Below are 19762 nucleotides of genomic sequence, written 5' to 3' on the forward strand. Positions count from 1 at the left end.
AGTGTTGAATCAGTGAAAGAGCTCTGTTTCCGTGACCCCCAAGGAGCTCATTTGCAGTCTTGGCGGTGGCCGTTTTCCCTCGATATTTGCGACCTGTGAGCGATGGCAGCTCATGAATCCGAGCTTAATACATCTAATCGAAGGCATTTCCATTCGAGAAAGATTGGATGCTGTCCGTGTGTTTGGAATTCAGCTGCAGTCGCAAGGTCAAAGCTGGAATGTTTTCGTTTAGAGACGATCCGCTATGTGTGTCTGGCTTTTACAACAATGTAGCCATATGGCTATTCATATTATGGCACATAACATCCAAAGAGGCTACAATGATCAACAAACAATGAAGCTAGCTCAAGCCCACATTTCTTGAATCTAAAGGTTAACATTCCTGCGTGATGACACCATGCTAGTGGTCGGACCACATTCTGTTAATGTTTTGAAACACCCCCGTCTTTGCTTCTCGATGACAAGTTGGAAGGGATTTCACAGGGAATTCTCAGAACCACACAAAAGGAGAAATACAGAAAGGTTGTGCTTAGGAATGAGGTCATGTAGGCATTTTTAAACTTTAGCTCAGATATTTAAGGCATGTTGTTTACTGACCCCTTTCTAGGAACACCTGAAAAAAAGGTTACCTTTGATACACAGATAAATACTCAAACCTCCCTGAAAAAGTGGATGAAGGTGAAAGCAAGAACAAGGCTCTTGGATGCTTAATGACCCTTAGAAAACATAACAAAAACACTCGGTCAAAAGTTCACTCTGTAAGTTTTTGTTTACGTTTGGCTGGTTTTTGTTCGCTCTGGTAGTTTTGGACTTTATACTAACACTTAGGTGTGTGTAAAGATTTTCATCTAAATACAATGTCATTTCAGAATAGAAACAATGGCATTTATAGTTTAAATGCCATTGTTTCCATTCTGAAATGACATTGTTTTGTTTTATAGCATAGATAGCATAGATGGCTTTGATCATGCATTTATGTATCCCACCTTTCGAAAAAAAAGTAATATTTGAGCTTTGGATGCTTCTGAAATCTGGTTGATTTCACATGGAATTATCTGATCGTTATTTGCAAAAATATTAACGGAGAAGGCGCAAGTTCCAACAATACTGTTGTTGAGTAATCTTTAAGGAGGTCTGTAGTTTCCACATAACATCGTGCAGGGTCTCTGAGGAAAGCGCTGCTGTATGACACAGCCAGAGCAAACACCTGTTAACAATACTCCATTGTAAGCTCCTTCCACCGATGGAACAATGTGTACAAACGGACATTCTTCACATTCCCTTCTTATTTTGAATTCTCTATTCATACAAACACATGAGCCATTACTCAGACAGATAGAAGCTGACTTCAGTGTATTACCTAGAATTCATTTCGAGTGCATGTTTACATACAAATACAAAAGTTGTTCTTCATTTGAGCTAATTAAAATTCTTCCGAGTTACAGTTTGTTTGGTCAACACTGGCTTCCACAGTATACCCAGTTCAGTGTGTTGGTCTGTGTAACCCTGTTAAATAATGCATTTCTGTTTGTCTGTAACTGGAGCCGACTTGTCATAATACTAAACCACCGCTGCTGCGATAGCTCACAGTCTATTCTATAGATAATAAATATCCACCTCACTTGTAGATACTGGAGCAGACACATCTGCCTCCAAGCTTCCAATTCTCATTAATACTACAGTACAGTCCTTGCTTTCAAGTTTATTATCTGAGAACATGATTTTTATGGCTGAAAAAAATAGTCATATGCATGCTGCATGCCTCAGAAGACATGCAACTCGAAAGCTTATGCTGATCAGGGACTTGAAATGCAGGAAAATCTGGTCCAGTGGTTATTCACCCATTTAAAGCATGCGAGTCTACTCCGACTCGAAAAAAAACATGAGGGCCCAGAGAGGCAACAGCTGAGGAGTATTGAGTGAAGAACACCCAGATCTGGACAGAATGACACTACGTCAAATTAAAGCTGATTTCAGGTCTCTGTGAGACCTTTTGTTTGAGATGTCGACATGTCTGGCTGCAGAAATGAGGATGCGCATGTAAAGTCGTGACCGGCCAGATAGAACTGATTTTTCTGAGTGCATTATGAGGATTTGGTGGTTGTGTCAAATCCTTTATCGAGGAATAAAAGGATCAAATGAAAAAATAGAGAAAAGAATATCATATAACCTCTTACATCAAGTGTAATTATTGCAATTTTGGGAATTTATTTTAGAATAATGATAATAATAAAATAATAAATGCAAGAGGGAAGAATGCAGGTAAAAAAGCAGGAAAAAGATTAACATTAAGTGCAAAATGCAGTACAGTATGCAAATATCTATATATTGCTGTCACTTTACATGCTTAAAATTATCATTTTAAACTTCTATTTAAATAGATACCATACATAGGGCTGACATTGTCTACATAAATTCAATACTAAAGATGTTAATCATAGTTGATACTTATATTAATTGATATTCAAGTAGTATTCCATACAACGAATATCAATACAGTGCTGTCATGCAAGGGCTGTAATAATGAAGCTCAATTATGAAGCACCAACTGGGAACAATATCTTCAGTGCTGTCATAATACAATTGATGAATGTTTCTCAAACGTACCATTTTGCAAAGTGTCATCGGATATGATCTTACACCTTTAAGCACATGCGAGATTCATAAAACACGATCGGCTCATTAGGTAATGACAACCGTGACAAAACAGAAAGATCATCGGTCATTATTAGAATTCTATTTAAACACGCAAGGCACACACATCCACCGGGCTGACAATTAAAAAAAAAAAATCTCTTTGATCTCAGAGACACTGTTCACATCAAAGGTTGCATTGAGTATTCTAGGTTTAACGTCATTTCACTTTGATGGTCTATTATGATATAAATGGTAATAGGCAACAATGAAGCGGTCGGCTAACGCAGTCCTGGCGAAACATGTTCTATGTAACATCAGTTAAGCTGGGCTTGAAAAGTAATTTGCATACATCTTCTTTAAAATGATATGGATTGCCAGAGGCCTTGTTGCACTTCACCTGGCCCTTCACCTTGGCTTCAAAGCCGATGCTAGAATGCTGATGTAACAGAACGAGGCTAGCCAGATCAATAAGCTGTTAACAGACCTAACCATCATGGCTAGCTGATACCCCATGCAGAGATCCTGACATCCATGAATTCTGATGAGGACGTAGTGTACTAATCTCATGCAGGCAGGGTGTAGCGATGAGCTGCCGCAATGAGATAAGTGGAGCGTTTACTGTACGCTGGCAAGGTTAGGGAAAAATACAATCATTCACTGTCATCTAAAGCAGGAGATTGTCTCTAGGCCATCCATCTCAGATTTAGATTGAGTTTACGATAACTCCCTGACAGCCGGCCCATCATGAAGTGCTACTTCCATCGTTTAATGTAGAGTAAGATGTTATATATCATTTAAAGCTCTTCTAACTGCATGAACAACTCTATAACTCTGTAGAGCCAGGCTAGTTTCAGTTACTGGCCATTTGTAGCAAAGCCCCAGCCATTTCACAACTCGCCCCATATCATTATATAAACCAGCAGGGCTTCCAGCTGGTACAATAATACATTGATTAAAATCCGAATGTCCTATAAACCATTACGAGCTTTTTCCTATGCAAATTAAGCTTTCGCAGACACCCAGTGAAGGGTGGCATCAGAAAAACAGAAAGTATAAATGAAGTCAAGGAAAATGTCAGGGAGAAAGAAAGTGAGGCAGGCAGGTAGGAAGTTAAGCAGTAAGAATGGAAGTCAGAAAGGAAGTAAAGAATTAAATCAGGAAAAAGGAAGGAAAAAGGAAGAAATGGTAACAGGCAGGTAGGAAATCAGGAAGGAAGTCAAGAAGTAGTAGTAAGGAAGGACATGAAAGTGAGAAACAAACTACAGAAGGAGGTCAGAAAACGCCAGGGGAAAAATAAAAGGACGAAAGAGAGACAGGGAGTAAGAAAGGAAATCAAAAAGAAAGTACAGAAGTACAGAAAAAATATAAACAGGCAGGTAGGAAATGTGGAATTAAGGCAGGGTCAAGGAAAACCATCAGGAAGAGGTCAAGAAAAACATCAGGAAGAAAAAGACAGGTTAAGACATGAGAAAGGAAGTAAAGGTGCAAGCAAGGAAGGATTTATAGTCAGCAAGAAGTAGGAAGGAAGAAAATAAAATAATGTTTTTTTTCATCTAGTACAAAAAAACCCCAAAAACATTGTCATAATTTGTGTAACAATTTATATATGTTTCGGGAAATATCTTCCCCTCTTGAAGAATCACCACTGAACCACAAGCAAGTTCTCACTTTAACTAGTTCTAACTAGTTGCTCTCTCAGCCCACAACTCTCTTTCCAAGGCATGCTAGGATATTGGGACTCTGGGAGAATGCAGTGATCAGAATAATCTGAAAGACTAACATGCAGCTGCTCTAGTGACATTATAGAGGAGAGAGGCTTAAAATACCTCCATATCCTCTAAATGTCCTCCAGGGTCAGACGCTGACTTTGTGATGCTGAGGTAAACACAGCAGTGGATTGAGATTAGCGCCGGCTAGCAGTCGTTCAGTCAGCGTGCTGTTAGCATGAATTCAGACTCGCATTCTGAGGGGATGAGGGATGTTTATACAGGTGAGAGATGATTTCAGCTGCGAAACTAACATGATCAGTTTAAAATAACCAAGAGACACTTGCACAAAGCACCTGTGATAACGCTACATACGAGCGGCAGGAAACATCTGCCGAGATCTGAATAATCACAAAGTGAGCAAACAAATAGCTACCGTCTACACAGCCCTCAGGACCACACAAATCCTATCAGTGTAATTACCTTTCATCTCAAAAGGGCACTAGAGAGGAACAATCCATATTCCTGTCCTAATTTCTCATTTTCATGCAAAAGCATGCTCACACACACATTGAGTGCTCAAGAGAAGGGCAAGTTATTTGCAGGCATTAAGACTTCAAAAGGCCATCACTTCTCATTCTCCGGTGGTATGCACTACATGCCAGCACAAGAATAATAAAGACCCCCGGATCACAGAAACAGCCACAATAAGGCAAATGGGGGGGCACGGCCCACCTCTCTGTCCTTTGAAGACATACATTTGGTTCATTATCTTTGTTACAGCGTTTGCTTTGTCCACTCTGGAGACCTCACACCATTGTGACGTCTTAGCAGTGCTGAATAACAGGGCTGCATCTCTACCAAGAAAATAGAGCAATTTCTGTGTTACTGTATTGACTATTTTCTTTAATAATGGCCATAAATTATAAAAGGCTATTGTGAGCGAGTTTAGGACTAGTAAAAATGTGTCAGGATGAGAAGCACATTTTATTCTAACTGTATTTAATCCACACTTTTATATAACCTTTTTTTTAAATAGAGCGTGAGCAATAGCACTGCAGTGTGAGACTGAAAAAAGTACAATCCAAATAAAAAGTAGCACTTAAGTAAAAAATATATAATATAATGTATTTAAATAAAACATTAATAATTATTATAATAATTATTTATAATAATAAATAAGATATTAAAAACTAAATATGATAAGTTCAATTTAAATTAAATAAAAATTAAATGCATCAGATAAAATCGAATGGTTCTCATCTCTCACCAAGCTTTATTTTTTCAATTCTTTTTCTCATTCTTGGGCAAATAAACATAAAATATAAAACAACATAAGACATCTGCTTTAAATGTGCACAGGTCAGGGATTTTTGACCTGGCAGCGAGCGCTTGACTTTATAAGCCCTGGAAATCACCTTCCCGTTCTCTGATGCTTTGTAATGCTATATCTCCTTATCAGCTCCGCAGCTGCTTTCCTCCTAATCCAGATCACTTTTATTCATTCAGTAAAGCTCCTTCAAGTCGCAACCAAAAGCGACAGGAAATCTCCCTCTTTTTATCCCCCTCACTTGTTGATGACGGGCACGAACACAATCAAACTGTCTGCGTTCATTTGTCACTTAATTATTCATGTCCATTCCCCTCACAGCATAAGCATCCTTTCATTTCCTGTTGCCGCATAAACAGTCAAACTGTAGACGACTGCTTCGAATCAGACCGAAAATATCAAAGCCCACTCTGTTTGACAATAACAGTACTTGGGGGATGAGATATCAGATCCCCGTATAGAAAAATACCTCCCAGGTAGCTCCAAGCTGGAGGGGCTAAATACAAATGCTGGCATGGGTCACAGTGACAGAGCATAAATATCTCACACAATCCAATTAGGTTGCATACAACATATCAGTGGAAATAAACACTAAAAGCCACTTTAGATGATCTCAGCCATGACAATGCAGCAAAGAGAGGTATCTGACATCCACATTTTCGTAGGGTTTCTACAGGCATACTCTCATTTCCATGCCATCCCTTGCCATTAAGACTCCACAGAGAGATAAACAGTGCCTGAACGGTGGAATGTTCCAGTGACATGTGCCTGCGCGACAACAGAAGCCCTCTGCATACTCCCGCTGACAGCGAGGCTGATAAAGGGGTTGAGCGCGTGAGATGGTTTCTGAGGGGAAGGTTTGAGATATGCCTTAATATTCCAAGCAGATGCTCCTATCTTGGGCTCCGCCGCCCGAACCCGTCCCCACCCCCCATGAATGGGCGACAGGGGGTGTGTGAGCAGATTCAGATGAGATGGATGCACCATCAAAAATACTTCAGTTCAGTACTTCTCGTTCAGTGGAATGACGTGGGAAGCAAGGAAATCTGCAAGACATTACTTAAAATGAAACCACAGATGCAGATGTATGAAAATGTGCCTGGCAGAGTGGTAAATTATCAAATTATGTTTTACCTCATAAATGTTGCAATCAGTTTCTTGCCAGTCTGCAGGTTGACTGAAGTGCATGTCGCTATTTCTGCTGGAGTTCTCTCAGTGGGGTGGTGACATCTCTCATATTGCAAAAATGTTCTCCTAAATGAGGTTTTAATTAGGCTTCTTGACTTGTTTTCTAGTATGAAAATATCTAGAAATTCTTGAAACAAGACAAGAGATTTATGTGACGGCAATGCACAAGACATTTAAAGGATGGTTCGCACAAAAAGGACACCCGGTTGTTACAAACCTTTAAACCTTTTCTGCTGACAAAAGATGATATGCTGAAGAATGCTGGTAACCAAACAGACATGTAACTGTTTGGTAACCAACTATTTTGGAACTATAGTAACTTCATCTCATGTCATTGTTTACTCAGCTTCATCTCATTCCAAGCCTGAATGACTTTCTTTAGTTTATTCTGTTAGACGTAATTAGGTGTCTTTTTTGGACATAAAGTCAAAGTCGGTTGGGTCTGTGTTGTTGTTTTGTTTCGTTTTTTTTCTCTCTCAAATCAAATCTTTTTTTGTTCAATATTTTGATGAAGGGTGAGAAACTAAATTACAAAAAAATTTTTGTAGTAACTGTCTTGTTTTTAAAAGATCATATCTTGAATATATCGTTCTTCTGTCTTATCGTGCTGGCAGATTTATATTATATTATATTTATTTTTTACATCTTAACAGAACAGTAACAAAATGTACTTGTTTTAAACATATATTCCCTAAAAACAATATTTTGCAGTGTTCCTTCAGTGCATTTAACAATTTTACATATTTTAACCTGGTAAGTTAGACAAAAAAAAAAAAAAAAAAAAAAAAACTTTTTGAAGTATGTAAAAGTAGTCTTAAATGAAATTAATAAACGTGTCCTGTAAATGAACAACTTGTGAAGAGCCACACTAGAAAGTGAGTGTTGCCAACACAGAAACTGTTTTATTTGCTTCTTCGAGGCAGGTTGAAACATGCAAACAACAGGCTTTCAATTACACAAGGACAGCTAATAAAAAAAGCTGGTTTGAAGGGAGGATGAAATGAGGATGGGAGAGAAAATGCGTTCTGCTCCTGTCAAATCTGTGTAACAGCCGCTGGAGATGATTACCACTGAAAAAATGTATTTCTTATTCCGCCATTGTATGAAACTTTGGGAAAGGAACTGAGGGTATTTACACAAAAAAAAAATTGCGTGAATGTTGTTTGGTGACTACGCAATGAGCCCGAGGCCCTCAGAGAGAAGAACAGACTTGAACAGAATGTTAAAGCAGCTGTGGTATGCTTTTATAGGTGTATATCAGCAGCAAACGTGCAAGTAAAGTTATACGACCGGAGCAGCTGCTTGTGACAGACCGCTCATAAGCTGCGAACATTTTAAAAGGAAACCACATTAAAGCTTCCTCCCTGTTCTACAAAGCTGATATAACCCCTGTCTACTCCATAAACTACTGTAATCAAACAGCAGAAAACGAAACTGATTTACCTCACGCTGCATAGCAGAATAAAACCGGAGACGCTACAGTACACCCCCACCCGCCACCAAAATAGTGCTGTAATGCTAAAAGCGAGAACATTTTCAGTTATGCTCTAATAAAATGAGGCACTTGATCCTTTGTCGTGATTTAGAAGAGTGTGTAAGTAAAGACAATAAGTTGCCAACAAAAATGCTGCCAATAACGCAGTATGGGCATCAAAACAATTGCCGCTTCATAATGCCACACAGCATTCATGACAGGAGGGCTAATGTAAGTCAGCCTGTGAGTCAGTAATGATACACTCCCTCACCCTTCCTTCGTTAGCACATTAACACAATGTGTGGAAACTACATCACTGCGGTCAATCAAGGCCGCGCTCATACAATGGCTTTGAGCACAATTTCACAGATGTACCAAAAAAAAAAAACGTCATCTGGTCCGGATGTATGACAGCAGTGCCTTTTTATTCTAATGCAAAATCGGAGTTATGAAATTCAGAGCAGATCGAATTATTCTGCTCAGATTAAAGGAACAGTTCACCCAAAATGTTGTCATTTACTCACCCTCCTGTTGTTCAAAACCTGTATACATTTTTCCTTATGCACAAAAGAAAAGACTTTTGAAGAAACGGTTGGTCCTCATTGTAGGCCACAGGGAAAGAAACACTATGAACCGCCAGCCTTCAAAATGCCTTATTTTATGTTCAGCATAAGAAAGAAACAGAACTTTTCTTATACACTGTTAAACAGAAATTTCTTTGAAAATTTTTTTACATAATGCGTTAATCTAGTGTACACATGTCAACAACAGAGGTAACCAATCGAGACCACGGCTTAAACTTTCTACAGCATGTCAAAACAACATAGCTGTGCAAGCATTCGGGTTCATTTATATTCTCATGCTGTTGTAAGATATCACATAATATTAATATGAAGCTCCAAGGGCACTTCATTTTATATTTTTTTGTAGATGATTTACAGACGGCTCTACTTTAGCTCTTTTTTTTGCTTTCAAATTTATAGTTGCTGTCCACATGTAAATGTATTAACATTGCAAGAAGGTATCTCCTGGACGTCCACTAGGCAAAAAAGCAGAAGCAGGCTGGACCTCTTAGAACTTTAATTGAACTGCCCCTGGTCTTTGCAAATGTGTCAAATAATAAAAATGTATTAGTCACATAGGTCATAACAATTGTCTGTTGTGATTTTGTTGATTTTAGAAATTTCAGTGTGGTCTTTTGGATACTACTGCATGTGAGAGGTTTGGCAGAAAAGGTGTGGGGGTGAAGAACAGGAAAAAACGGAGGAGGACATGACAGGTTCCAGTGAGTATGTGGGAGGCCAAGAAGCTTCACGCCATGGAACAGATAAGACTGGAAAAGATGAGCATGAGCCACAAGTCCACTAGGCAGGAAAGGATAGTCGATAAGGAGAAGCTCTGTAAATGTACGCTCATCAGCACAAAAAAAACGACACATGGCAAACAACGTTGGCTAACTTTAGACCCTTCAAACTTCAACTTTACATTTTCCTTCCTTCCACAGTTTCCTTCCATTGTTTCCTCATTGTCTTGAGCACCACTTGACCATGACTTTAACTGTGCTCTACCATCCGGTCAATTTTACACCTTTGCAACCAATCCATTCCAGTAAAGTTGGTAAAAATGCTAGCAGCGTCTCTGCTGAGCTCTGTAGACTGGCCTAGGAGCCTTGAGCCCGGCCACAAGATGAAGGCCCTTGAGCTTCATATCAGCTGTGTAGTAGAGCACTCAGCCAGTGTTACTTGCAGCTCGAATTTAAGGCTAAATGGTCTCCTGGTACCATCTGATCCCTTTGAGCTGGCCTCTTCTATGGACTCATCAATGATTGAGATGGTATGAATTAAACATAAACTGAGGGACAGAGAGAAAACACTCAGCCACACACACATACACACACACACAAAACATGGCCTCACATACAAGAACATTTAAGAAACCCAGATGATCTTTCTTTAGAAGTAAATATGCTTTTTTTTTCCTTTTTTTATACCTGTTCCTAGAGTTTGAAAGTAAAACCTTTTAACTGTTTGATTAGATTATATTACGTTTTTTACAATAGATTTACAATGTTTGTGATGTATGGCACTGTGATCAGCTAAACAAAATTAAATTTTATTTGAATATTAAAATTCTAGCTGATGTTAATAATCAGTTAATAATCCGTCCAATATGATATTTTATCTAAATAAAAAAAACATTATTTTAAAGGCTTCAATAGGATTTTAATCAAGTGTTATTTTATATTTTATAGCATTTCATTTTAGTTTTAGTTTAGGTTTTAGTAACTTTGCTGGGTTTTTATGCACTTTTTATATATATTTTTGTCAACAGTTTTTATTATCTCTTATTGTGTATTTTTTTTTTATTTCAATTAATGAAAATATTTTTATGTTTATCATTTTAATTTTACTTAATGTAACTACAATAACCCTGATTTAAGAACACAACATTCTAGCATAAAAAAGGGTATTATTTTGAGATTTGCTAAACATCACAAAGATCTTTTAAGATGGCAAATATAAAAACATAGGAAATGAGTAAATGTAGATATCTAATATAAATATCCAGATACCAAATACTAATGATCCGATACATAAAATCAAATCGGGAAATGACCAATCATGACGTGATGTGTTAAAACAGCGTAGTTTTTCCTCTTCTTATAGCATAGCCAACTAACAGCAAACTTTTCAGTGATTGTCAACTGATTTTCTCTTTTTTAAAGTAACCGCGACAAACTTCAGCAACATATTCATTTTAAACAGCATACAAGCTTTCAGATGTCCAGTCTTCTTGCTGAGTCACGAGCCAGACAGCATAGCACAGATTTAAGAGACTAATTGAATCAATTAGACTTGGACTCGGTTCAAAGCTGGGGCTTTGGCAGCTTTAACAAACTCACACTACGTTAAAATAATCAGTAAGAGACATCTGATGCTAACCCGTTCACTAATGCCAATTTACGCTGATTAGGAAGCGAGAGGAGAACTACATTTTCATATTATTTAATCCACTCTACTTCATTCGCAAGCCCAAAATAAACAGATGTAGAGAGTGCCCATAGCAACATAAAGCTCTCTGATTAAAATCATCTCCAAAAGAGCATTAAAATGGCATAAAGTCGTCGAATGGTGATCCTTCAGGCAGGGTAACACGCTAAATGAGGTGGACAGTGGGTGAAGGGGGAGGCTGGCAAGTCAGACGACATCTGTGCTGCAGGCAAAGAGGATTACATACACAAAGTTCAAAGCTCTAAATGTTTAAAGAGTTTACAGAATTCCCAGCCGAATGGATACCTATAGCATCTGCATCAACTTACGATGTCAAAACACAAAACTATAGGCACACACATACGCACTAAAGGGTCGCACACTCTTAACCTTTTAAGACTCTGCATCCTCGTACGAGGACGTTATATTTTAGCGGATTTCTCCGAGACTATACATGTCACAGTTTCAAGTCTGGATGTACTGTACCAACTGACTGGATGTATGACCATAACCACTCCCTCTCCTTGGTCTTCAGAAACATCTGAAATTAATTTGATAATATTGTGTGATTATATTTTAAATCTGTTTAATTTTTAAATTGTCCATCGTAAATCAACATCTCAGGAAAATGTTATGGAGTTACTTTCTGTTACAAAACAGGATGTTGATTTCATACATGACATCAAGACCTTTCTATGAAATATTACATATTGTCTATCTTGTCAATTATTACTCCCATTATTACACTTTTTTAATTTTCCTGGATACGCTGCCCCAAAAACACATTCATATGCAAACTAGATTTAGTTTATAGATAAACTGTATATAGAGAAAACCTATTTATGACCATTTTACACACATTTTGACAAAAGAAAAAGGTGTATCTAATAATTCTGTTATAACATAGTTGAGAGTCATCCTCATACAATGATTAAAAAAATATTTTAATGATCTAAAACAATGCAAAGACATCAAAAAGGTTTTTTGTTCTTGGACCTTAAAAGGTTAAAAGAACTATAAAAAGCACTTATTCGCTCTCAACATTTTATATAATCCAGAGTCACATTCCTGAAATCTTAATCCTCATGTTAAGATCTGACAAGCGCCCGGTTTGAGATCGTAACAGAAATTCATGTTGACTAAAACAGATAAGATAGGATTCTGAGTTAGGATGTTTCTGTAATACTATCCGCGGATGGGTCGGGTTACACAATAATGTGAAGTTATTCTAGATTCCTACCTTATCTGTTCAGTAACCATGGAGATTCGGTGAGAAACATGATAGAATTCTGTCTGTATTTTACGGCCTCTGATCCTCACCTGTCCTGAAAGCTCAGGTCTCAGCTGCCTTTTGTAGATCCTCATTATTTCTCTTCAACGAATACAAGATTAACAGTCCTATACACCTGTAAACACTTGTAACCTGGCTGTAGCAGCTTAAATAAACCTTGGAAGTCTCGATGGAAAAAGTAAAAGTATCTACCAGCTACACAATTAATGAAATTGTTGTGGTTGCCCACAAACAGAAAGCATCCAGTGGTACCAAAACTTCCTCATGATGGATAGTCTCAATTTCCTCCTGTTGTGGTAACTGTGATAAATGGCTTCAGTTAAAATCCACTTTTTCCTTGAGAGTCCCATTTAATCAAACTGCCAACTGCATAATTATAAGCAAATGCTAGTAATAGAATACGAGGTTGATATTGGCTAAAACTCTGAGAGCTATCTCTTATACTGTAGATTTGTAACTATGAGCTAGCGTTTGTAACTCATTTGCATATTTATAATGTCAATAAAATGACAAAACTATAACAATATGCCATCCTGGACCACAAAACCAGACATAACTCGCAGTGGCATATTTGTAGCAATAGCCACCAATACATTGTATGGGTCAAAACGGTTTTACCTTTATGCCAAAAATCATTAGGATATTAAATAAAGATCATGATCCATTGAGATATTTCCCATGTTTAGCCTAAATATCACAACTCAATTTTTGATTAGTAATGTGAACGTCTATGAAATTCATTTGAACTATTTTAAAAGACTTTTTTTTTTCAATAGTTTGACAAACCACACACGCATCAAAAAGCTTATTTAAACCTCGATTTCAAACAGTTGACAGTTTTTGTGGTCTAGTGTCACATATAGGTTACATCCGTGGGAATTTTGCCATACAGATCCTCCCTGTTTTCCTTTAATCACCTAGTCAAGTCATATTTGCTTAGCCTACTATTGCCTTACATCACAGAACAGAACAGCAGCAGCTTCACATCCGAATGCAAGAAAATAAATTATGAAACGAATTCAATTTCAGCCGATAATCACTGCGGTTATCACGACGCAACGTGTCGAAGTTTCTCAGAACTCTATGAATATTTAATAAGTTAGACGCCGAGGCAGTTGGTGATTGGCTGTCTGTCGCTAAACATCGTCTTAACGTTCAAGCGCAAGCAGCGCACAAGCGACGCTAATCCTCTTTTGAAAATAACAAATATAAAACATAGCTTAACACGGGCTTAAAACCGGCATTTACTCGGGTTTTAAAAGGAAACCTCGGGTTCGGTGGTGCGAGACAAACTGTCGTCTCGGTTGGTGGCTTAGGTTTTGGCAATTAACAAACTAACCTGGCTTTACGGTCTTCAGACGGAGGGGTTCGCGAAAGTGGCGGATGACGGCGAGGGTGTCTCGGTTTGTCAGTCCGCTGACAGGCGTGCCGTTCACCTCCAGAAGCACGTCTCCGGGACCAGGTAGCCTGCCGACATGGCACGCTAAGGCGTCCGACAACACCTGTCCCAGGTGCGGGAACTCTCCGTGCTCGGCTCCGCCGCGTATCTCCAGCACGACGCTGAGCTCCCCGGCGTTACCCCACGAAACGGCGCATTCCTGCACTTTACTGGACCAGTGTTTCTTCTTTTTCAGCGTCTTGGACATGATTAATCCCTTCGGTAGACGAGTCTTTAAAAAAACAGGTTATTTCCTTGTGCGAACGCGTTTAGAGTGCGGTGCAGCGAAGCGACTTCATTCCCATGTCTTGGTGAGGAAAACGCGTTTTAAAACTTCGGGGTCGGCATCGCTTAAAATATATTCCCTCTGTGGTTCAGTCAGAATTCACGTACATTCATGTGAATTGAATCACGAGCTCACATGAAGGTAAAAGGGCTCGCTGCCTTGACAAAATCTACGGTAGACCTCACAGCTCACCAAGAAGTGTCGCCAAATATCGTCTTCGAATGATCCAAACAAGCGCTTTCTAGGAGAAAAAGACGCGGAAATAGCAATAAACTACCGCCCGAGGCTGGACAGCTTACTTTATCCAGGCACATAAAAATAACGCAGCCTCAAATCGCTTCGTAATACCGGCTGATGAATGAAACGCCGTAGAAAAACACTCACATCCGTGTGTAATCCCTCGCGATCTAGGGCGACTGTTGTTAACTTGGGTTTCGCGCACCTGTTCCAATGACATCAGCCACCGGCGCGTTCACGGGAAACCACGAACAACACCGTACCTGGATCTGAAACGGGCTACACGGCATAAACTAAGTCCACAGTCCGACGACCTTTGCTTCTTGTAGAAACGCCCTCTTGAGTGGCTTGTTGTTGTCTGCGTGGAGCTATCGGCGCCCAGCGTAGGTGATTAAATGCGGGCGCAGCTTTGCAACTTTGTAGTCATTTTCACCTTGTTATTACTTGCGCCAAACGCGAGCGGCGACTGTCAGAGGCGCACACCAACACCAATGCGGAGCGGACGAGAGCAGAGCAGCCAATCAGAGCGAGGGGGGCGGGCTTTCCCGTACTATTCACAATACTAAACGTAAAAACCTCTGCCATGATGCCCGGCCCGAAGAGATTTTGTTAAACACAAGTTATGTTCAGGAAAAATGCGCTTGCCGCCTTAAAAGTAAACGTGCTCATACAGAGTTTATATACACTAGAGTCCGTAGCCTATATATAGATATAGAGTTTATAATAAGCATAAACCAGGGTTTTTTAAGCTCACAGACCCTCAGTGATTTTCATGGTGAAACTTTAGCAGTTTTCATAACAAAAATATTTTTTTTGTGTAGAACTTTTGGAGCAAAAACACAGTTCAGCTCAAAAGTGAGAAACAAATATAATTACCATAATTACATATGGTAAAAACCACTTTTGTGAGTGTAAAGTTTGAGTTTAATTAGAGATTCCACGAGACAGAATTTGAATTATCTTACGCCTAGCTGCATATATAAATATTTCTATTTAAACTCTCTCCACTTCACTGAACCATGCAATCCAAAAAAATCAATAAATGAATTAAGAATTTCATGATACTGTTGTTAATATGGTTTCATATGTTGAACGGCTGCGCATATGCAGTAATTTCCTTGTAATTTCACACCACCTGTTACACGTTTTTACACATCAGCATGATTTTTGTAAACATATAATGTTATTTTACAATATCAAAATGCTATTTTCTTTTTGCGTTAAGACTAGTTTTTAGAAAGCCAGCACAGTTGAATCTTATATAGCGTTAAAATCAGATTGATGATAAACTTCCATACGTAACGTTGTATAAAAGCGCCACCTGCTGTTGTAGTATAGAATTGCAATCGGTTCATAGAGTGTGGAGATGTCCCACTTCAAAATCAATGTACATTTATTTGTTTTATTATATAGAATGTATAGATAGAAGTTCAGTTTGTGCAAAATAACAATGCATAAATGAAGTGAAATGAAATAAATTAATAAATACTAATTGGTCGTATTTGTCTAGATATGTATTAGCTGTACTATGAATGTAATTACTATTATGTATAGCAGCACTATTAATTCAAATCGATTGATTTCAATCAATTCCTGAATGAAATGTGCATCTGACGAAACTATCGGATAATAGACATTACATTAAAAATATCAACACTCATAACAACGTTCCACTCTGTCACAATTCTCACAATTTAAAAGAGTTTAAATTTACTTTTGAAATAAAGCGATATTTTTTCCGCTATAAATATGTCCACAATTCCCTTTTTGAAAAAAATAGACATATTAAATTTCACTGCGATTCAGAAAAACAAAGCACTTATGGCAACAGTGCAAATGGTTCTGTACTTCAGTTAATGATTAAGTCAGGTGGGCAGTCAGTCACTCTCACGGTCATTGCTCTCAAAGTCAAAATCAAGCCTTATGCTCAAACAAGTCGCTTCAACCAAAAGCAGCCAAAACGATTCCTTTCCGTCATTATTCTAGTAAGGTAAGGAAGAAATGCACTTACAATATACACACATAGCTACAATATAGCTTCATTCTTCATCAAAGAAACACGTGCTTGGAGTAAGAAATGTCATGCATTATGGTCCTCGAAGACTCACTTCAGTTCTACTAACATACATGCTGTATTTTTGAAAGATCGTCCTATTGAAATAATTGTGCCAATGTCATCTGTCAGGCTAGTTTTGGAAATGTTAAAGGGACACCCTTATGGCTGTACATGCCCAGTGCAACAGCTCCTCTGGCTCTCACCCAATCTGTCGTATGTAAAAATTAATGTACTTACAATCGAGTCTAACATATTTTTATTGCTATTACATTTTCTGTTGTACGAGGTTAACATTTTGGTATGTGTTTGCGTGAATGGACAGGTGAAGAAGGATCAGGTCAACTGGCAGTCATCATTATCCCGAGCTTGCTGGCTCTCAGCACCCTGATCGTTGTGTCTCAGATAATATGGAGCTTTATTACCAAAAGATCATCGTCTCAGATTATAACACGCTCATCTTCAAATGTAAATGGTACGCTAACAAAAAAGAATCTCTCATGCTGTTGATGCAAATATTAGATGTCAAATATTTGGTATACTACTTTTTTTTTTGAGGCAATCGTAAGATATAGTATTTTGAACTTTTAGAAAGGGAGCCTGTACCTTTGGACACAGGCTTTGGGAGCATGCGGCCTGCACAGGATGCTCTGGATCCATGGGAGATACCTGCTCAGTGCACTCTGGAGGGGGTGGAGCCGCTTCAGAAGGGACGCTATGGACCAATCTGCACGGGACAGCTAAAACAAGACAGCACATCCACTGCTGCAGTGATTAAAACTCTTAAAGGTACAGAACACAAATCCCTCATTAGAAGGTGCTTACAACAAGTCTATAAATGTTGGATAAATGTTCTCGTTTCAGATGGGTCAAATCGAGCGGAGGCTACTGAATTTTTGGATTTTGTCCTTTTCAATGCAGCAGTGAGCAAACATGAGAATATAGTCAAGATGTTATACTGCCAGACACGCCGGATGCCCATGTACCTGGTTTTGGAGGCAAGTGTTCCAGGGAACCTCCTGCATTTTCTCTGGAGTCTTCGAGAGGTAAAAACACCTACAGTATACTCATAGAGGTACAAACCCGATACTGGGCTGTTATCCTTTCAAAAGGTACTAGTTTGTATTCAGTTCAGAGAAAAAAGTCAGAAATGTGAGATAAATACTTTTATACTTTAAAAAAAATTATAATTCAATAACTTTCGTTCTTTCACTCTCAAGTTTATCGTTTCTGATTTCTACTAATTTTGAACTTTTTTTTTTTTATCAGAAATACACGTTTATATGTTACAATTCTCACATTTACGGTGATAAAAATTTAATTGTAAAATTAGCTTTTTACTTTTTATCCCATGTTAGAAATAAGCTTTTGTAGTTATAGTATAACCTTTAAAGAGCGTTTTCCACCCTCGTCATCACATTACAGTTGAACCACTGAAACAGACAATGTCTTTCATGACAATGTTACTGAATGTAACTCTTGCTGAACAGAACAGATGTGACTCAAGTGGTAACGTCCAGACCTTTTCAGAAAGCTCCGTTTATCTTGTAGCTAAACAGGTCGCAGCAGGACTGGTGAGTTGTTTACCCACTGTGTACTCAAACCATAAGACATGTAAACAGTCTTTAAACGATTTATTAATGATTTTTGTTTTAGGACTATTTACACTCCTACCACAGAATTATTCATGGGGATGTCGCAGCCCGGAACATGTTGATTGGTTCAGAGCTCTCTGTGAAAGTCTCTGGATTGGATTGGGCTTTCAAGAGCCGTCAGTCGAGAACAGTCAACAAAGAACAAGAAGCCAATGTGCCGGTGAAATGGAAGGCACCTGAACGGATGATGAGGCTTCCCCTAACAGACAGAAGTGATGTGTGAGTCAAGAACTTCAAACAACAACAAAGCTTTTCTAACAAATGCACTTTGACCAATGTGCTAAAGCTGTTCTGTTGTACTTCTTCAGATGGTCCTTTGGAATCCTGCTTTATGAGATGATAACCCTGGGTATTATTAGTTAGAAGTCCTAATATACCAATCTATCAAAAATACTGTGAAGCAAATATTTTTACCTTCTTTTTCTTTTGAAAGGGTGTCCTCCCTATCCTGACCTGGATCCATCTGAAGTGCTGCCAAACACTTTAGCCTATTACCAAATGAAAAGACCAGAAAACTGTGGACGCCCATTGTAAGCCTTATATTTTACATAACACGAATAGTTGTTTTCTCTATAAACAGCAAGTGTTCAAGAAAATCTAAAATCCTGTTAAAACAACATACAAACTGGCATTCGTGTCTTGCAGGTATGACTTAATAAAGTACTGCTGCATGTGGAATTTCAAGGACCGGCCTGTGTATTCTGCTATTATCCGGCTTCTAGACTCATACAAAAACTTCGCTGACACAAAACCACTTCGCGTTGGACAGCAAATGGACATCTGTGAATACAGGAGAAAAGCAGGACTGCCTCCATGTGATCTGTTCGATCTGAGAACTTGTAATTGATCATTTGTACGACGCATGAAAATGGCACAACTGATTCGATTCCAATAAGACTGACATGAAGTACATTTTAGCCTTGTCACAACAGGCAGAATGTCACTAGAGGTCGCCCTATTTCTTGAAACCGGAGATCGCATGCGAAGTGGTCAACTAAAATTAATCTCAATGCTTGCAGCTAATGTAAAACAAAACATATAATAAAATGTTTTGAACGTTTGTCATTTTACTTATTGATTGGTTAAGTGGTGGCTAATGCCATGATATTTATCTAAAGTAGGTTGACCGTATAGTTTATTTTTCACATGTACGTCCTGGCACGTAAGTCCAGATTTTGGCTTCTTTTTCTTGCTGGCATGCTCTTCATGGATATTTACAAACATTATAGATCCAAACATTTCCAACAAGCACAGGAAAAAGAGGGCTTACGCTCATCCTATTTTAACAATGGTGAGGGGTATACAAATAGAAATGATAGGCCTACTTGTATAGCAAGTATATCTACTGTATGCCAATATGTATTACTCAAAGATCATAGTGCCTAGTATTATGCAGTATTTTGATGGTAATAGATTCCATGATACATTTTTGAAAAAAATGTGAAAGAATATTCTTTGGTGGTTGACCACTACAAAC

General features: G+C 38.4%; 2 protein-coding genes across 6 annotated transcripts in view; one reads left to right on the forward strand and one right to left on the reverse strand.

The window, feature by feature from the left end:
- The window catches only part of magi3a (membrane associated guanylate kinase, WW and PDZ domain containing 3a), a 126974-nt gene extending 111850 nt beyond the window's left edge, over positions 1–15124 (reverse strand). For 2 of the 5 annotated variants that reach the window (XR_006247853.1, XM_043224960.1), the window contains exon 1: positions 13956–15111. Coding sequence is in view for 4 of the 5 variants with exons in the window: in XM_043224960.1 (XP_043080895.1) it covers positions 13956–14262 (307 nt within the window). In the remaining variant the exon portion in view is untranslated. Of the gene's footprint in view, positions 1–13955 lie in introns of all 5 variants that reach the window. The other 3 variants (XM_043224961.1, XM_043224964.1, XM_043224963.1) reach the window with 3 other exon arrangements.
- A 1332-nt stretch (positions 15125–16456) lies between these two features.
- On the forward strand, positions 16457–19345 carry si:ch73-206d17.1 (tyrosine-protein kinase STYK1). Its single transcript, XM_043224113.1, has 10 exons — positions 16457–16567; positions 16763–16846; positions 16956–17105; positions 17222–17419; positions 17495–17676; positions 18121–18204; positions 18287–18504; positions 18594–18634; positions 18719–18815; positions 18931–19345. The coding sequence occupies exons 2-10, from the start codon at positions 16795–16797 to the stop codon at positions 19130–19132; spliced, it is 1224 nt and encodes a 407-aa protein (XP_043080048.1). The 5' UTR covers positions 16457–16567; positions 16763–16794; the 3' UTR covers positions 19133–19345.
- The last annotated feature ends 417 nt before the right edge of the window (positions 19346–19762 follow it).

Source organism: Puntigrus tetrazona, chromosome 23, assembly GCF_018831695.1.
Source record: "Puntigrus tetrazona isolate hp1 chromosome 23, ASM1883169v1, whole genome shotgun sequence".
Classification (NCBI taxonomy): domain Eukaryota; kingdom Metazoa; phylum Chordata; class Actinopteri; order Cypriniformes; family Cyprinidae; genus Puntigrus; species Puntigrus tetrazona.